General features: G+C 39.1%; 1 protein-coding gene across 2 annotated transcripts; it reads right to left on the bottom strand.

Moving 5' to 3' along the window:
- Positions 1-238: 238 nt before the first annotated feature.
- pkp1a (plakophilin 1a) lies at positions 239-14225 on the bottom strand. 2 transcript variants are annotated; one of them, XM_030733245.1, is made up of 15 exons: positions 13920-14225; positions 13008-13126; positions 9793-9972; positions 9507-9700; positions 9214-9355; positions 8295-8502; positions 7600-7768; positions 7298-7415; positions 5984-6151; positions 5727-5900; positions 4233-4380; positions 3954-4140; positions 3786-3870; positions 2898-2993; positions 239-2758 (listed from the first exon to the last, which is right to left on the bottom strand). In XM_030733245.1, the coding sequence occupies exons 1-14, from the start codon at positions 14098-14100 to the stop codon at positions 2910-2912; spliced, it is 2157 nt and encodes a 718-aa protein (XP_030589105.1). In that variant the 5' UTR covers positions 14101-14225; the 3' UTR covers positions 239-2758; positions 2898-2909. The 2 variants fall into 2 exon arrangements, with proteins under 2 accessions (XP_030589105.1, XP_030589106.1); XM_030733246.1 differs by having other exon boundaries at positions 239-2754; positions 13920-14100.
- Between the last annotated feature and the right edge of the window lie 2919 nt (positions 14226-17144).

The following is a 17144-nucleotide window of genomic DNA, read 5'->3' as shown; positions in this document are numbered from 1 at the left end:
AGTGAGAGAAACGAAATCTGAAGGATGCAAACCTCCTACAAAATGATACTAATCACAACAGCAGATTCTGAATCTTATATTCACTTCACACTGATTCAAATATGAAAATCGTGATTGTGAATGAAGCTGAGTGATGTATTAAATATTAGCATGCATGCATGTTTCCTTAGCAAACTGATTTACTTTAAAGGTAGCTGCAGATGGAAAAAAAAAACAAAAAACACTGCAATGTTTTCAGCATATTTTATTTATTCTGAGCGACAGAAAAGGCTCCTAATTATATGCCATATACACACACACACACGCGCGTGCACACACAAAAACACAAACAGTTCTCCAAAAAATACATTCTAAGCAATACTGACATTGATCCTCCCGAGGTGAGTGAACCTCAACACGGCTATTTCCCAAGCAGAAAAACAATCCGCTGCCTTGCACTGTGTGGCCCTGTGTAATCCCCACAGTTTCCTACCGCCTTGTCGCACGGCAGGCATGTTTTGTGATTTGTAATGTTGGGTTTTCCCAAAAGAATTTGAGTTTTCACAAAGACTTAAAATCTGTTTTCAATAAACAAGGGAGTTTGGATGTGATGGCAGACACCCTGTAATGACCTCTTTTCTAAAGCTTGCGTTTTTAAATTAAAAAAACTATTAAACACGACACACTTGTAAATGCAGCTGCTCTTCCCTCGACTGGCGCACACAATTCACTAAATTCATTAAACAGTTGTTGAAAGGCACAAAATCTTCATGACCTCCTTAGTGCTCGTTTGAATTGTGTCAAAGAACACTCAGAGGAGTTCAGCCAAGTTAACCGCTGACTGATGATTTACTGCTGGTCCACATTTCTACACGTAGTTAATCTGTGAATGAAAGTGACGGATGCTTAGATGTTGTGTGCTACATTCCAGTCTTTCTATGTCACCTGTTGCACCAAAAAGTGATTTTCAGTGTTTCTTTGTGTTTTTTATATGTGTAATGTCTTTGCTTATTATTGCTAAATAAATTGCAGTCAACAGGATTGATGGAGGGCTTACATGTAAAATAAAGAAACAACCTGTTCTGCAAGTATCTTTATGACTTTGTGTTACTTTACCTATAGTATACCATATTTTTGGCCACTTAAAATCTCTTTATAGAACAGTGATGTTATATTTGTTGTAATTTCTGTTGCCCTCTTGGCCAGATCTCTCTTTTAAAAAAAAGTATTTTTTTTAATGTCAATGACTTTTTACCCTAATCAATAAAGAATATATAAAAGTCACTTTGCCAAAAACTGATTGCAGCTTCTACCTTGTGACAGGAATCGTGTTTATCACTCAGAATGACTCGATATCATTCATGAAAGGTATGTTTGAAATATGTTTCACAGATTAAAAGCCAAAAAGTCATTTGCAACTGTTTAAATACAGCCAATCATTTTTTGGCAAATCCTGGAAATCACTTTTTGCCAGATGATCCTTTTTTGGCACATCTGTTCCCCAATTCCCCACTGCATGCAAAAACACAAAGCAATAATTAAAAGACAAAAAATATATACAGCATTAAAAAAAAGTTGTGAACAAGGCACTCATCACTATGGAAGAATCTAAAACTGAATATGCTGCTAAGAGCTGCTTGAAAAGTTGGATACCTTATATCCTGTATAAGCTACTGCCAGCAGGCAGTTAACTTAGTTTAGCGCAAAGCCTTGAAGCAAGAGGAAAGTCCTAACCTGGCTCTATGGAAAGGTGACCTGTTTTCACTGTTTATCATGTCATAATCTAAATGAAGTTGCAATCACCAAAACCCTGTCAATGATTCTGTTTTATATGGGTTAAATAATGAAGATGCAATTGATTTAATCTGTGATCTTTAGAGGTGGAGGTAAGCAGATTGTGTAACTGTAACCTCTGGAAGGAGGCTAGGTTTGTCTGCTTGTTTCCAGTCTTCGTGCTAGGCTAACTGGCTGCCAGCTGTGGCTTCAAATTTAATGTACAAACAAACATGATGCTAATCGCGAAGAAAGCAAAACGGCACATTTAAATGTTGAACTAGTGCTTAAAATTTTAAGGTGACGGATTTGAACTGTTAATAAAATAAAAGTGCATTAGAAATATACATTAGAAACAGCGCTTGTTTGCTAACCTTGGAAACCAAAGTATTGCTTTTGTTTACTTTAACTGAATGCTTGCTTGATCCTTTCTATAAAACCCCTTTATGCATTCTTTGTACATTTAACATGAAAAATCCATTATCTTCACTAAAGCAAATAAACAAGTGTGTGGTGGGGATATAATATTTTTAAAAACACATTCTTTAAATCATATACTTCTCATCTTACTGCAACTTTTTCACAAAGCTTTCATATTTGGCTGCTCAGATCTCTCTCTATATATAACTTTCAGTCACTGTAGGCAGACACATTGGCATTCATGAACCCGAACAATCGCTGAAAGTAACATTCTGCGGCTGATAACACTGTCTGTCCACACTGTGACTTGCAGCCTAAAACAAGTCAGTTTCACCGCACACACACACTTCCAAAAAGCGCTCTCAGCCTACTTGGCTACAGATACAGAAACCTATCCAAACACACAGACCACAGGATTATTCATAAAATTAATTGTAGTATGTACAATGCATCAATCAATAAGTAATAACTGCCAGGTTCTTTCAAAATGTTATTAATAAAGAGCGTAAATTTAAAAAAAAAAATTTCTTTCTGTCTTCGTCGCAAGGGTGTGGCCACAGGAGTGTCTGAACACGTTGGTTTCTATCTGCAAGCATGGGCACAAGCACATGAGGAAAAGGAAAGAAAAAAAAAGCTGAATCTTAAAACCGTCTTTTGGCTTTTCAGTTGTTTCATTTTGACGAGACAAATGTGAACAAATACAGACACGAGAATTGGAATCATACCTTTCAGAACTATTACTGCCGATCCAGTTGATCAAGCTGCTGGGAGTACGCTGCTGTTGTGGTGTCATTGACGAAGACTGATTTGCCTACCCCCAACTGTGGATTAAAAAGTTTAAATCAGTTAAGGATGCTGCACAGACGCATACACACACACTGTTTGCGACACACCCCTGCCTTAATTGTGAGCAGTAATGCACTTTGTCAGCAACTCAGAGGAGCCTCTGGCATCTGTCACATTTTTTTATTACTAGTGACATGGATCCACGATAGATAGAGAGACAGACAGATAGATAGACAGATAGATAGATAGAGAGACAGACAGACAGATAGATAGAGAGACAGACAGACAGATAGATAGACAGATAGATAGAGAGACAGATAGATAGACAGATAGATAGACAGACAGATAGATAGATAGATAGATAGATAGAGAGACAGACAGACAGATAGATAGACAGACAGACAGACAGATAGATAGACAGATAGATGCATATATCTGAAGAAAGTGTCTCATATTCCTTCTCTCTGCCACCTCAAGCTCTCACTTTTGGGGCCACATCCCTGATTTACCATGAATTACTCCTTCCACATGAGACAATGAGCACTGAAAACCAGTCTACCAGGATTCCAGTCTAATGCTTCTGTATTCACTGATGTCTTGGGTGTGGCAGAAGGGAAGGGAAAGTGAATGTGTGAGCCTCAGGAGTAATAATATACACCCACCCATTTGTCCACCCAATAAAGCTGGGCCCTCCCAGTGCTCATGCAAGGAAGTTTGAGCTAATGTGGCACGTAAATGCAATATGTTCATTCTGTGTCATCCTGAGAGAATTGAACACACTGTCAGCTTTACTATTAGCCCTTTTCCCCCCCCTTTTTCTAATTTACCTTTTTCACAGCACTTTGCAAATTCTTGTCGTTCCATAAGCTGCACAGCAGCACCGAGGCTGCTTTACTGCCTTTGGGAAAAGACCTAAAAAGAAGAGAAGAAGTCATCAGTCATGGAAATACACTGAAACTTGTCACTGCTGTTAAAAATAAATAAATAATATTGACCTGTTTTCGCTGAGGTCACTCAGTGAAGCAACCATTCCATTAGTGATGACCTTCTTGCTGACCTCACTGTCTGCTGACAGCAGTCTCAGCACTGTGCTGCAAGCTCCTGCTATGGTTTCATCCGAATATCCCATTTGACTGGTGTTACTTTTTAGGAATTCGGTGAGCTGAGGCAACACCTCCTTTGCTAAAAAGAAAACAGTAAAGCGCTTTTATTTGGACTAAACTCATGCACCTGCAAACCACAGATTCAAACTCTTTCAGCGACTCATCACTTACCCATGGTGGCCTGCAAAGTGCTGGTCCTAGACATGTTACCCAGCAAGGACAAGGCAGTCTTCTGAAGGTTCTGGTTAGGCGACTTCAGCAGAGGCACAAAGTGATACAGGGACTTTTGAACCAAAATTTTGCTAATACTATCTGACCCCTGAAAACAGAAAAAAACAACAGAAAACCTTTTTATACTTATATTTTGTTTTGTTTTGTTATGTTTAACAGCAAAACTTGCTGCAAATTTGCCAGATCTTAAATGAACCTTCTCCCAGCATTGGAAAAAATATGAACAGCACCTCACAATGGACTAAATGGACTAAGTGCAAAGGCCAGCAACTCGCTAAACAACAGATGTTTATGACAAAGAACAGGTTATTGTCTTCAAACAGTCCTTTGCTGCAGCACACTTAGTCAAAATGCTTAGCAGTGTTTGTAACAGTGTACCATTTTCACATTTGAACTCCAAACAATGTTGGAAGAACCAGCCTGAGACACTGGCCTCAGCTGCCCCTTTGCCACAGAAGGAGACATCCTGTGTCAGACACATTCTCATTAATTCTCCATTTTGTTTAGGCCAGCCGGCTCCCTGGAGCTGGTTGCAAAAAGTTCCGATATATTGGAAAAGGAAACTAATTTGGCCGTAGATCAATCATCACTGAGCAGATACTTCCTTTTTTGTTGTTTGCAAATTTTTCTAATTTGTAAAAAATAAAAAAGTAAAACATTCAAAATCTGTTCTGTAGACCTTTGCCCAATGAATACTCACACAAAGTTTCAGAAGAATAAGACAATAAAGGAGGAGTAGCAACTCAAGTTAAACATCAGCGCACAGATTCTTTGAAAATTCATAAAGAATAAAAGGCAAAAATCAGAAATTCATCTGCAGCATTTTGTATGAGTTTCAAAAGACTGAGATAATAAATAAGGGAGAGTTATCAACTGTATATCTTCAAAATTTTAAAAAAAAATTGTAAAAAAAAAAAAAAAAAAAAGAATAAAAAGAAAATAAAAATTTGCCTGAAGCATTTTGTAGCACTTTGCACATTAATTACTCACACCAAGTTTCAAAAGGGCCAGCATCGGAATAAAGGAGGAGTAGGGATCAAAGGTAAACATCAATGTACAGTATTTCTGAAAATTTTCAAAAATTCATAAAAAAAAACCTAAAAATCTAAAATTTGTCTCCCCTATTTTATAGAGCTTTACCCAAAGAGATTTTTTGCCAAGTTTAATCAGATTTCAAATGTAAATGACTGAGGAGTAGCAAATTTAGAGTTGATGCCTGCAGAGGTTCGATTAGACTTTCCAAAAGGTTCTTTCTGAGCTCTGCAGGAAACAGCAGATAGTCATACTTGCATAATACTATAATATAAACTCCACCCTTTTTCACAAAACTTAGTCAGCAGTTTTTCTTGCTTTTTGCTCTTTCTTTAATCAATATGGGATAATCCTGTTACAGATGAACATCATTATCCTAATAATTAACTTCTTAGTACTCACTTGTCCCTTATTGGCAGTGAGGTTCTGCAGAGCACCGCAGCAGGCCTCTAGAGTGCCATCTGTCTTGGATGAATCCAGCAGGGAAAGGTAAGTCTCTATAGCTTTAGGATGGGACAACCACTTTACACCCGATGGGGGACTGGCATCAAGCACTCGTGAAGTATCAAAAGAAAACTGCGAAGAGCAGAGAACGAAAGTTTAGGCAAAACACACTCAAACAAACGGAATAGGGTATAAGCATTGTGTTTGAGCCCCACCTCCTTTTGAACCTTGCTGCTCTTAGGGCTGAAGCATCCAACTGTGGGGCTTTTCCTATCCTCAAGTTGGGCGTTTCTATTAGTGTAGTACAGGTCGAAACTCCCAAGGGACTCTTGCTCCAGTTTGTAGGACAAGTTATGGAGGATGCATGCACAGTTCTCCAGAGACTGAAGGACAGGAGAGAGTTCACAAAAAGTACATTAAAAGGCATTATTGCCATGACTCATAAATCCACATCATACCAGAGCTACTTGCTGATGTACTGGCCAGCAGCTTTACGTGCCATTTTTATGTAGGTTCGCTAGTGTCAAAGAGACTGAAACTAGCACTGATGTTTTCTGGCTTAAATTTGGCTGGCCAGCAGCAGCCTTTATTTTGCCCAAAAATTGTAACTGAAAACTGGGCAGCAATTAGTTAATCTGATTTAGATGACTGCATTTTTCAGTGTACCTGTGAAAGAACCACAGCCCACACACGATGATGACAGATGGAACAAATTTGTTTGAAAAGTCAAAGGTTTAAAAGTCATCCTTTCAGGTTGCTAAAAAGGTGTTTAGAAAGTATTTAGGCTATTACGCAGACTGATATTCAATCTAATAATGGTCATGAATTCATAATTAATAGTAAATGCAAAGGTGTCATGTGTTTCCTAAATTTAAATAAAAAACAAACACCACATGCTCGTATTTATAGACTGCTATGAAACAAAGGAAGTCTTCATTTGTGATTAACTGTTCTATATCTGGATCATATGGGAAGTATTCTTTGAGCTAACTTAAGTTCTATTTCCTGTCCTCCTCACTACAGTTGAGGCAGTGAGGTAATCTGTCTGTCCATTACAGAAATAATAATAATAATAAAAAAAAACAACAACACTAATTATGTGCTTCAGTTCAATAACTGAAGTCTGTGTAAACTCTGCACTAACGCAAGCACAGAATTAGGGACACACCCACACCTGACACTTCCATAAATTACAGGTACACATACACATCCATAAACATACACACATCCAGCCGGATTGCACAATAAGTGCATATAATTAGCTTGTGGTTTTATGAACCTGGCTGGGTGCATACATACGTTCACAAAGGCATGTTTTCAAGAAAACAAACATAAAGATAAATTTAGTTTCTGGACTGACTACATTCTGTGAGAGACGCAAGAGAAATTTTGCACTACTGTGAGTACACGAGGATGCGTCACCAGATGTGAATCCAAACAGCTCAGTCAGGTATAAGTGTTGGGGGGGGGGGGGCTGTTGAAAACAAAAGATTGAAGAAAACAAAAGACGTAACTATGTGTTCAGTTACCTTGTCATCAGGGTTCTCCTCTGCCACACAGGACTGCATGTAACTCATGAGGGAGTCGATGAGGTGAGGGCAGTTCCTCATAGCCTCCCTCTGCTTCATCTCACCACAGCTCAGGTTCCTACATACACCGTGAAATCATCATTGCTTATATTTTCTGTTTGACTTCAGCGAGCATGTGATTCCTTAAATGAAGTGAAAACTGAGTATATAATATACATAAATCCCTTTCATAGGTACTGTATAAAAAATATTAATTGACTGATCACAGGCATTACAAATCCTTGACTAAGACACACTCTTACCGCAGGCATCCTGTGGCACAGTGGAAGACGTAAGGGTCAATGCAGCTGCTGACACCGTTGTCTGACCAGCCGGTGAATGGCGCCACCACATTTTCAGTTAGGGCGGGCAGTGCTGTTTGTGTAAGCTCGCCCCTCAGCTGGCTGGCAGAGGACAGGTTCCACAGCAGGCCTACAATATGACAAGTAAGAAGAATACATGCAACACGTGTTTTTTTTTTTTAATCCAAACTGTTCATTTCTGATTATAGTACAAGACGGTTCATCCATCATCAGTATTTGTCTGTCTTGTTATCAGAATTATTACTACTTATCACTTTATTCCTATTTCTCTACTGAAGTAAATTCACAAGTTTGCATAACAAACAGGTGAAGACAAGGACCTTCCACAAGACAAGTTTTCTCATTTTTAACTATTGAAAGAAAATAATGGACATGATATTGCGTTAACTTTAAATCCCAGATGGCAAAGGATAAGAACTAAGAATACTCACTTTTCTGTTTGTACCTTCAGGTATACCTGATTCCATATGAAAAATGCTAACCACTAGATATTACCTCAACTCGCATGATCTCTATATCTTAACAAAAAACACTTAAAAAATGAAGATAAAACAAAACAAAAAAAATCCATACACATCGAAGTTTAATCATTTGTTAGATATGTTAATGTTTTCTATCTCAGTAAAAGGTCCTACCAGTAACTTGTTTCTGGGTCTCAGTAGAATCTGATTCCTTTAGTAGCTGAAGGGCCTTAGCTATACCACCACAGTCTTGAACCTCAAGTTTGTTATTGTTGTTCTTGAACACCAGGTTCCTCAGAGCTCCAGCAGCGGCCTGGCTCACTGAAGGACTGGGGCTTCTCAGCAGGGTCACCAGAGCAGGAATACCCTTGAGCTGAGAAACCTGCAAAACAGAATTGTATAGAGGAGAGGTGGAGTGAATTTTGTGATGTGATGTCAAAGTAAATGTAGTTACGAGGTTATTACTTATTTGTATGTTAACTGTGTATTTGCATTGCTTATATTCGCTCATTTTCAGAAACAGATGGATACTCATGCATTTTTATTTAAAGCTTAACTGCACACAAAGTGACTGTCACCCCAAAAATGATCAGCGCATCACACACATGCGTGATCTTTGTGTGTGGGAACATGATGTGGGATCATATACAGAAGGTCCAGAGCCTTACAAGCGAAAAAGAAATACCAGGATGAAAACCTATGTTTACTTATGGGACTGTGTAACACTGACTAATTTAAATTTGTTCTGCATTTTACCAAAAAAAAAACTTTACTTTCTCAAAGATGCCCAGTTGTCCCAGTAATGAACAATATACATATTTTATCAATGACCTGCTTGTTGTTTTTGTTCTAAGCATTGCAGGACATTTTTCATAGCACAACGATAGCAACGGACTGACAAGTAAGAGGAAGAAGTCAGCTGCGGGGAAGAATGCATTCTCCCTCATTCTCTTTCAGACATTTACATAGGCGTTTTCTCAGAGTGTTCCTCCACATGCATCACTAGTACACAAGACTACCTTTGCACAAACAGTATAATTCTAAGCGGGCATGTGTGTGCATGTACATCGGTTTTCTGTGTGATTGCTTGGACCTCTGTTTTGGCAGACTCATCGCTGTAGCAGGTGTGCTGGATGAAGGTTGCTCCCCACTGCTGGTAATTTTCATCAGGGTGAGACAGAAACTCCACGGCCTCTTTCAGGGTCAGGTCTGGCATGTTCTCTGTAGCGTTTGTCCTGGAGAAATGCACCCAGGAATGAAAGAAAGGGTATGAAATTTGAAAACAATTCTTGTGAGTTCAGTAAACAGATTGGATTTAATTTAAAAAGTTTTAGTTTTAAAATATGCTGAACTACATTTTAATGCCTGAGATAAAGGTGAACTTACATTGATTTTTGCTCTATTTTGGATGCTTTGATGGTGCCCATCTTGCCCTCACTGGGAGACTTGTTGGAGAGCATGCGGACCATGCGTGACTGGCTGCTGGTCAACGGATTACCATTACTCATTGATGAAACACTGTGTCTATTTATTCGAGTTTGAAGGGTGCTTTGGCCCTGTGCCATCTGCCCTTTCACTCTCTAGAAAGTAACAAACACAGTTTACAATGCTATTTTAGTACTTCTATGTGAACTACATAAAACAGAGAAAATGTAAAACATGAAATGATCACCATGCTAGGTGCAGTGACAACAGAAAAAGGTGGAGCCAAGGCAGGGTCACTCTGACTGGATTTCAGCCCACTGTTTGGCCAGGTGGAGGCATTCATTTGCTGCTCCCAAACACCGGACGTACTCGTATATCTTCCTCTAGAAGCTTTAGTGGATAGAGTACGACTCTTCTGCATGCTTGTCTAAAAAGGAAATGTTTGACACAGGAGATTACTTAATGTCCAGCAGGGTTTGCATTACTGCTTTTCCAGAGGATTATGAACTTATGGACTTCTTACAATGTGTCATTTGTATAGCTCCAAACACCTTAACTTCAAGGCTTCCCTGTGGCAATAAACCAGGTCACAAAATAAGGTAGGTAACCAGCTTTCCAAAAAGAACAGTTTTCAAAGATCCCCCAGCAACCCAAAACAGGGAAACCTGACGTGACACAAAGCCTGCATGGCTCTTCCCATCCTTCTTTTGCTCACTTTACACTGAAGAAACGCGCAGAATAAAGCAAACAATCACACATGCCAGTGTAACAAAATATCCGTCATTTGAGACTAAAACCCAAGCCGCCCGAATTCTAAGACTGACGGTACATGAGAACAATTTCAAACAGAGGAGCTTTGTGTGCACAAGTCTGACCGAGCACCTGCTAAACCTGTATTCGCAATTTTGACGTAAATGACAACTTAATCTCATAATTATGCATCATTTACGTATTAATTTAATAAGCTTTTGCTTTTTTGTAGTATACGAGTGTAGTGTGTGTGTGTAAAACACGTTAGCGAGCAATCCCATGAAGTATGGGAAAGGACCCAACATGTCTCGCTAATGCTTTACTGATTAGTCATCCTCCCAATTAAACACTTGTCTCCTATTGGCTTGTTTCAAAAATTGAACAAAAATGAGAAATCCAGAAAGGATGAAAGGAAAATGCTTGTCTTTCTCATGTCCCGAAACCCATCTGTCTCAGCTTATTTTAAAGCTTCCTGCTGACATTTTGATTCACCAATTTAATTGGGAAGGGATACCTGCTATAGGTGAAGCAGGTGGCACAGACACACATATGCAGCCACATAAAGGAGTTTTCTTATCTCTGGCTCTTTCCTCTTCCTAACCGGACTGGTTGCTGAGTTACCATCCACACGTGAGCCAGATAGTAAAACATGGTGCAGGAAAGATCTGTCAACAGTACACGTGATAAGAGCTGAAGGTGTTTATTCTCACAGTGCTCCCTTCATGCGGCTGTGGCCTGAGTGACTCACAAGGACAATGCTGGCAAATGTAAATTTAGCAAAGCAAGTCCAGACTACACAGACCAACAGCACATGGTTTCATTTTTTTGGCAATATACTAAAAAGAAAAGAAAAACTGCTAAAATAAAGGCTTTAAATAGGAGACATAAATGAGAAAATATGATACCTGTGAGTAAAACAAAATTTATTTAACAGGACAAAACTAAGTATTATAATCGAGTGGTGTCGGTCTGTGTTTCTACTGACCCGTTAACTGTCATAATCTGCCTAAAAAAAAAGAAAAAAAAAAATTGTAAAAGTCTGTTTCAAATAAGCGAGCAGTGACCTTTTGAACTTGTCTTGTGAATAAGCGTATTCACAGTCCATAAAGTCTTGTCAAACACAGGCTGAGGTAACTTCTGAGGTTCATAAAAAGATTGTAATTTGCATCAAAGACAATAATCCATTTATCTTCATGGCTCTATTAGTCCACTACATGCAATACTGCAGAACTACATGAAAAATTACAAACTGCACAAACACTAAGACTGTGATTAATTTAGTTTGTTTCTTTTTTTTTTAACAAAGCCATAAATAGTTTTATTATTTAAATACCTAATTCAAGGGATGCTTGTAAACGCTGTACTGTATAACATGTTACATTCAAAATGCTGCATGCAAGTTTTTCACACAGTAACTTCTGTGTTATTTTTTTGTCCTGTGGATTATTTGAGAACAACCTTGTGACCTAAGCGCTTCATGATGTGACCATTATGAGTCTTCACCAGCAACAGCACACTCCCTAGACATTCCTCAATTCACTGTCAGGTCAAATCAGGCCAACCCAGAGCAAAAAAAAATATTAACAGATGCACACATGTACGCAGCGACAAACCCACAACGCGCCATATCACTCAGATATGAAGCTTCAAATAGTCCAGTAGTGCAGATGAGGGATTTCACCCTGACTGCTACTGGCAAGACTGAAGTTGAGGAGGACATTCGAAAACAATAGCAAATTCACACCAACACTGCGCTATGCAGAAACGCATTCGTGCCTGCAGATATATACACACACATGCACATACATACAGGTACACATGCATAGTTTTTTCAGTGTTTATGGTGCGAGAAGTCGTTGATCTGACCTTAGGTATGAAAACAAGGAGAACCATGTAACAACACTGAGCCATCAACAGTGTCATCATTTCCTAAAACAATGTTGTAAATAACCAGTGACTGAACACACCCTCCTATTTGGTGTTCACACTAACATGTGCACTAATAGGCATCCTCCTTGAATTTGAGATTGCATCCAGTTGCTTCATCAAACCCAAATATCTCACAGTTGAGTTTTGAAACATAAACCCCTCATTTTGGAGGGTGGAGCACAGAACCGCGCCACACACACACACATACACCCGCACACAAACACATGTTGTGCACACAAACACAAATGCACATTCTTTGGAATTTTCCTTAAGGAATTGTTGAACATTTTGGGAAGTGTAGTTTTTTTTTTTTTTTTTTTTGCTCTCTTGCTGAGCATTAGAAGAATCAAAAACTGTTTTGATTTCAATTAATGTGTCGCTGGAGACAAAAGGTGTTTAACCCAACAAATATTCAGCAGTGTCTCACTTATATGATGTGTATTCAATCATGACTTATTTATTCTGACCAGTGTGAGAAAAGATCGCCGGTTTGAGACCGGCAGGAGACACAAATCCCAGGAATGGCTGCGTCAGGCAGGGGCATCTGGTGTAAAAAGAAAAATCTGTTCTCAATCAAATATACGGATCCATCTCCTGTGGCAGCCCTTTGCAAATAAATTAATCTTTTAGTGTGAGCATAATGAACAGACAACATGGTCAGCAGAAGAATGAAGTATCTGCGACTGTACTAACACCAAAGATTTGTTTTGTTTGTTTTTTTAATGCAGCCTCTGTTACGGGGAAGAGGTTTGTGTTCTGCTGGTCCGTGGGAGAAAAATTTACCTCTCTGTTGGTGCTTGCTGACATGGTGGATCTGCTGCGCTGGAAGGTGTCACTTGCTTTGGTTGGAGAATACTTGAATGATGCAAAATCATTTTTTGTGAAAGCCTGTGAAGTTGGGCCTGTTAAAAGAACAGATGTGATAGAGAGCAGATGAAATCTTTGAGAGACACACAGGTAGAAGTAATGCAACAAATCAAAAGATTACTTCCCCCCCACCCCCCCACCTTTAAGAAGTTGCTAGTGGAACTATGACAAAAAAAAAAAAACACAACTTGTAACACACCTCACACACTATCACTGAGCATCACACAGTCCATTACGATGGAGGTTAAAAGTGAACAGCAACAAGTCTTTTTAGGGAATTAAAAAAAAAATACTCAAGATAATTCACAGTTTTAGCAGAAAGCACTCGCAGTTATTTTGTACACTGAAGAAGTTGCGTGCGCAACTCCGGCTTTCTAACCACTGTTTGTTAACTGTTAAATCTTAGTTAAACAATCCCAGCCAGCTTTCAGCTCATTTTTAGAAGAAACTTTGGTCTCGCCAATCACCGTTCACACAATTCTGATACCTGCTAGCACCGACCACTAGTGACCACTTGAGGGTCTTTTTTTTTTTTTAACAAAACTGTTTCACACACTAAATAACCTTGAAACGACGCATATGCGAACCCCCACTTTTAGCCTACAAACAAATCTTAATGCTGCATCGTGGTTAGACAAAAACCTGGCAAACGAAAAAGCAGTTGAGCCCGTTAAGCTACGCTGCTGCCACTATGGGGGAAGTTGTGTGACGCATCTTATCCAGGTAACGCAAAGCTCGGTTAAAGTGGACGAGAGACACCGCCGTCCAAAAAGGTTACAACATACGCGTGTTTTGCGGTATTATTCTTGTATAAAGTAATTTCCATACTTGTGGGAGAGGAAGCTCTGACACTCTTCCCGTATTTGGACTTGCTCCTCTTAATGCTGTGAACCTGGTCCAGCACGCGCTGCTGTCCCGAGCGTAACTTGCTGTCGGAGGGCAGCGCGAGCGAAGTATCCTCAACGACCCCGACGGTCGTCGCTGATCGCAGCGGATCCGGAGCCATCATCTTCCCAATTCAGCACCCCTCTTGTGAACGGATCGACTAATCTGGTTCCAGAAACAGCGCAGGCCCGCAGAAGAAGTGCGCCGACAACTGCAGCGGACGTCCCAAGTATGCAGATTGTGATGCCGGGGAAGCGACGGTAAACTCCACCCTCAGAACCGCGCCCAGTTCACTTAAGGTGCGGTGTGCAAGGATGAGCGGAGGAAGACGGGAATTCCATAGTGCAGTACGAAACATACGTGCAAGTGTGGCGCAAAAAGAGGATGCGCGCAAATATTCAAATTGGGGGGGGGGGGGGGGGGGGGGGGTGTACAGGAGCATGTTCAGCCTGTTTAGCAGTGCAGCTGCTACTTTGAGAAGTTTTGTGTCTTGCATCTTAAACCATGATAAACTCAGCTGGAAAATATTTTTTATAAGTATGGTCCAAAGTAAATAAATAAATTTGAAATATCCTACATCCTACATTTCAGAGGAAAATTATTATCTTTGCTGGACTGTACTTGACAATTATAGTCACCCAATCTTACATACAAAATATGATCTTACAAACAGGAACTTTTCACACCTGTAATTGCAAATTTTACCGTGACACATTTTGTCACACATGCAACAAATGACGCATTTGAAAAGGACACTGTTAGGTTTTTTTTTCTTGTTTAAACAGCTTTTCATTTGGTATTGCTGATATTCTTATTACTGACGGCTTTCTATAAGCCATAACATTCCTTCAGTTACAAGGTCTTTAATTAAATAACATAATTCTGTATAAAAAAAGTTCTGTATAAAAAAGTAAAAAATGCTTATGTCAAAAGATGTTACTTTTAAGGTCCTTCCATTCAAGTAAATGCAATAACCTGCCCCCCCACCTCCTCTATTGTTTTAAGTCCTTCACACTTGTGTGTATAATGTCTTCAATATCAGACAATGATGTAAAATGGACAAACAAAAATGACCCATTGTTTGATGATACAATCAGCACAAATTTTATTTTATTTTTATATAATTTTGTGTAAAACAGAAACAAAGGACATATTTAACACCATATTATCAAAGAATTAAGGTTTAAATGAACTAAAACATGCAGTTCCTGAAGCTGAAATGTCACATTTAAATAGAGATCAAATTTTGGTCAGTTATAATGAACCTGAAAAAAAAAAAAAAATTTTTACGTACTATTAAAAAAAAAAGAGCAAAAACAATTGAAAAGGAAGACTAAATAAAAGAGATACCCACAAGCGCACTTCTAAGATAAAGGAAACAGTAAGGGGGGGGGGGGGGGGATAATATGAGCACATGCTTGCTGCATAACCGGATTGTTATGGCAAAGTTTCTGCAGGTAACATTTTCCCACCACACCCTTCATCTGAACACTGCAAAGGCAATAAACTACTCCTATGTGAGTTACGTGCCTGCATTTTATGTGTGTAACTGTATTTATGAGTAAAACAGTCACTCAGATACATCGAGTGTCCCTTCCAAGGAATCAGGCGAGAAAAAAATAGTGGGAGGAACATTAAACTTTTATTTGATCTACTGATAGTGTAAAACTACCCAGGAAGGGGTGGCATTGTCTGAACATATTTATACTGGAATTAAAAAAAAAGTGCTGCCAACTTCCGCCAGCCAACATTCACAGACTTGGATTTCCCTCCAACACAAAATACACCAAATAAAACGAGAAACCTGTTAACTAAGCCTATGTTTGTTAGGCAACAATCCTAGTTGTCAGTACCACACCCAGGTTTTGCTTATGTGTGTCACTGTCACTAGTGGAGTGGTTGTCAAGTTGCTGACTAGCGTTAAAGATGAGGAGTGAGTAATGTCTGCCGAGAAAAGACTCAGAAGTGAGTTAGGACTATTGAAAGACAAGCTGCTCATAAACTTGACAGAGTTACAGTAATAGCATCTGTAAAAGCCATATATCACTCTAAAGCTTTGCCACATTTTCTCCCATTAGGGAAGCATTCAACCGCATGCAACATTAGCTGTATTTCATATTTATGAAATCAATATTGGCACAAAACACACCATAGCCTTGGAAAAATGTAATACCAAGTGAAAGCAGTCATTGCCAATTATAGCTCGGCCATATGAACTACATGGACAGAATAGGTGTGAAGTTAAACCTCTATAAAATGACTTATCACCTTCCTATGTATACCTTGGAAGGTTGCCAATATATATGCAGACAGTGAAACATGAACTGTGATCCTCTGCAGTGAGGGATAGGGTGGCTGTGCTATGGTGCAGAAGGCATTTTTCTGGCATTGGGCTTCCACTTGTCCCCCTTAGCAGGATCACTGCAAGTCAATACAATGCTCTACTGACAGATACTGTTTAAATCATTTGATATTAAAGAATTCTGCACAGATAAGGATGGTTTCTTCCAGGAAAACAATGCAGCCATATGGCACGCAGATGGTTTGATATGTACAAAATGGATGTGATTCCTTTCCTTTGCAGTCATAAAATCTCAGCCTAGTTGAGTATCTATGAGACATTCTGGACCAACATGTTACACAGTGTCATGAAGCTGTTATTTGCAGCTTGTAGTGGGTGCATTGCCTTACTAAGGTATACCTTGTTAGCTTCTCCTTTAATTTGTCTATACAGTATATTACATGTGACTTTTGAAAGATCCTGAATAATATTGAATTATCAGGCTGGCACACCCACACACAGGAGGCGTGTGACTGAATTTTCAAATGATAGCCAGACACACAACTTACTTTAGCTGTGGGATTTGAATGTTTGACTTATGGATGGCTACTGCAAGGTATATAAACTCCAGTATGGTGCACATTTATTTTATACTATCTATATATCTCTCATATATTATATATATTTTAATTACACATACACACACGCATGTGCATGCACTTTTGACCCGTTTATCTGAGACAAACAGTGCTTTTCAATAAGTAAACAAGTTCTTGCCAGTATAAAAGGGAGGTTAGGTAACTATGTGGGAGCGTTAGTTACAAGTGTGCATGAAAAAGCTTAGGGCCAAAATTTTTATGCATCATGAAAGCCTTCGCACCTTTGGA

Source organism: Archocentrus centrarchus, chromosome 7 (assembly GCF_007364275.1).
Source record: "Archocentrus centrarchus isolate MPI-CPG fArcCen1 chromosome 7, fArcCen1, whole genome shotgun sequence".
NCBI classification, from domain to species: Eukaryota; Metazoa; Chordata; class Actinopteri; order Cichliformes; family Cichlidae; genus Archocentrus; species Archocentrus centrarchus.
The sequence above is the reverse complement of the archived record's forward strand: the minus strand, read 5'-3'. Positions and strand labels throughout refer to the sequence as shown.

What these genes read in the sequence shown, in the direction of transcription:
- pkp1a (XM_030733245.1), bottom strand. Translation starts at nt 14,100, where the DNA reads ATGATGGCTCCGGATCCGCTGCGATCAGCGACGACCGTCGGGGTCGTT. An exon ending in TTGTCACTGCACCTAGCATG is followed by an intron (nt 9,701 to 9,792) that starts GTGATCATTTCA and finishes GTTACTTTCTAG; the next exon opens with AGAGTGAAAGGGCAGATGGC. An exon ending in TGCAAAGTGCTGTGAAAAAG is followed by an intron (nt 2,994 to 3,785) that starts GTAAATTAGAAA and finishes TTTAATCCACAG; the next exon opens with TTGGGGGTAGGCAAATCAGT.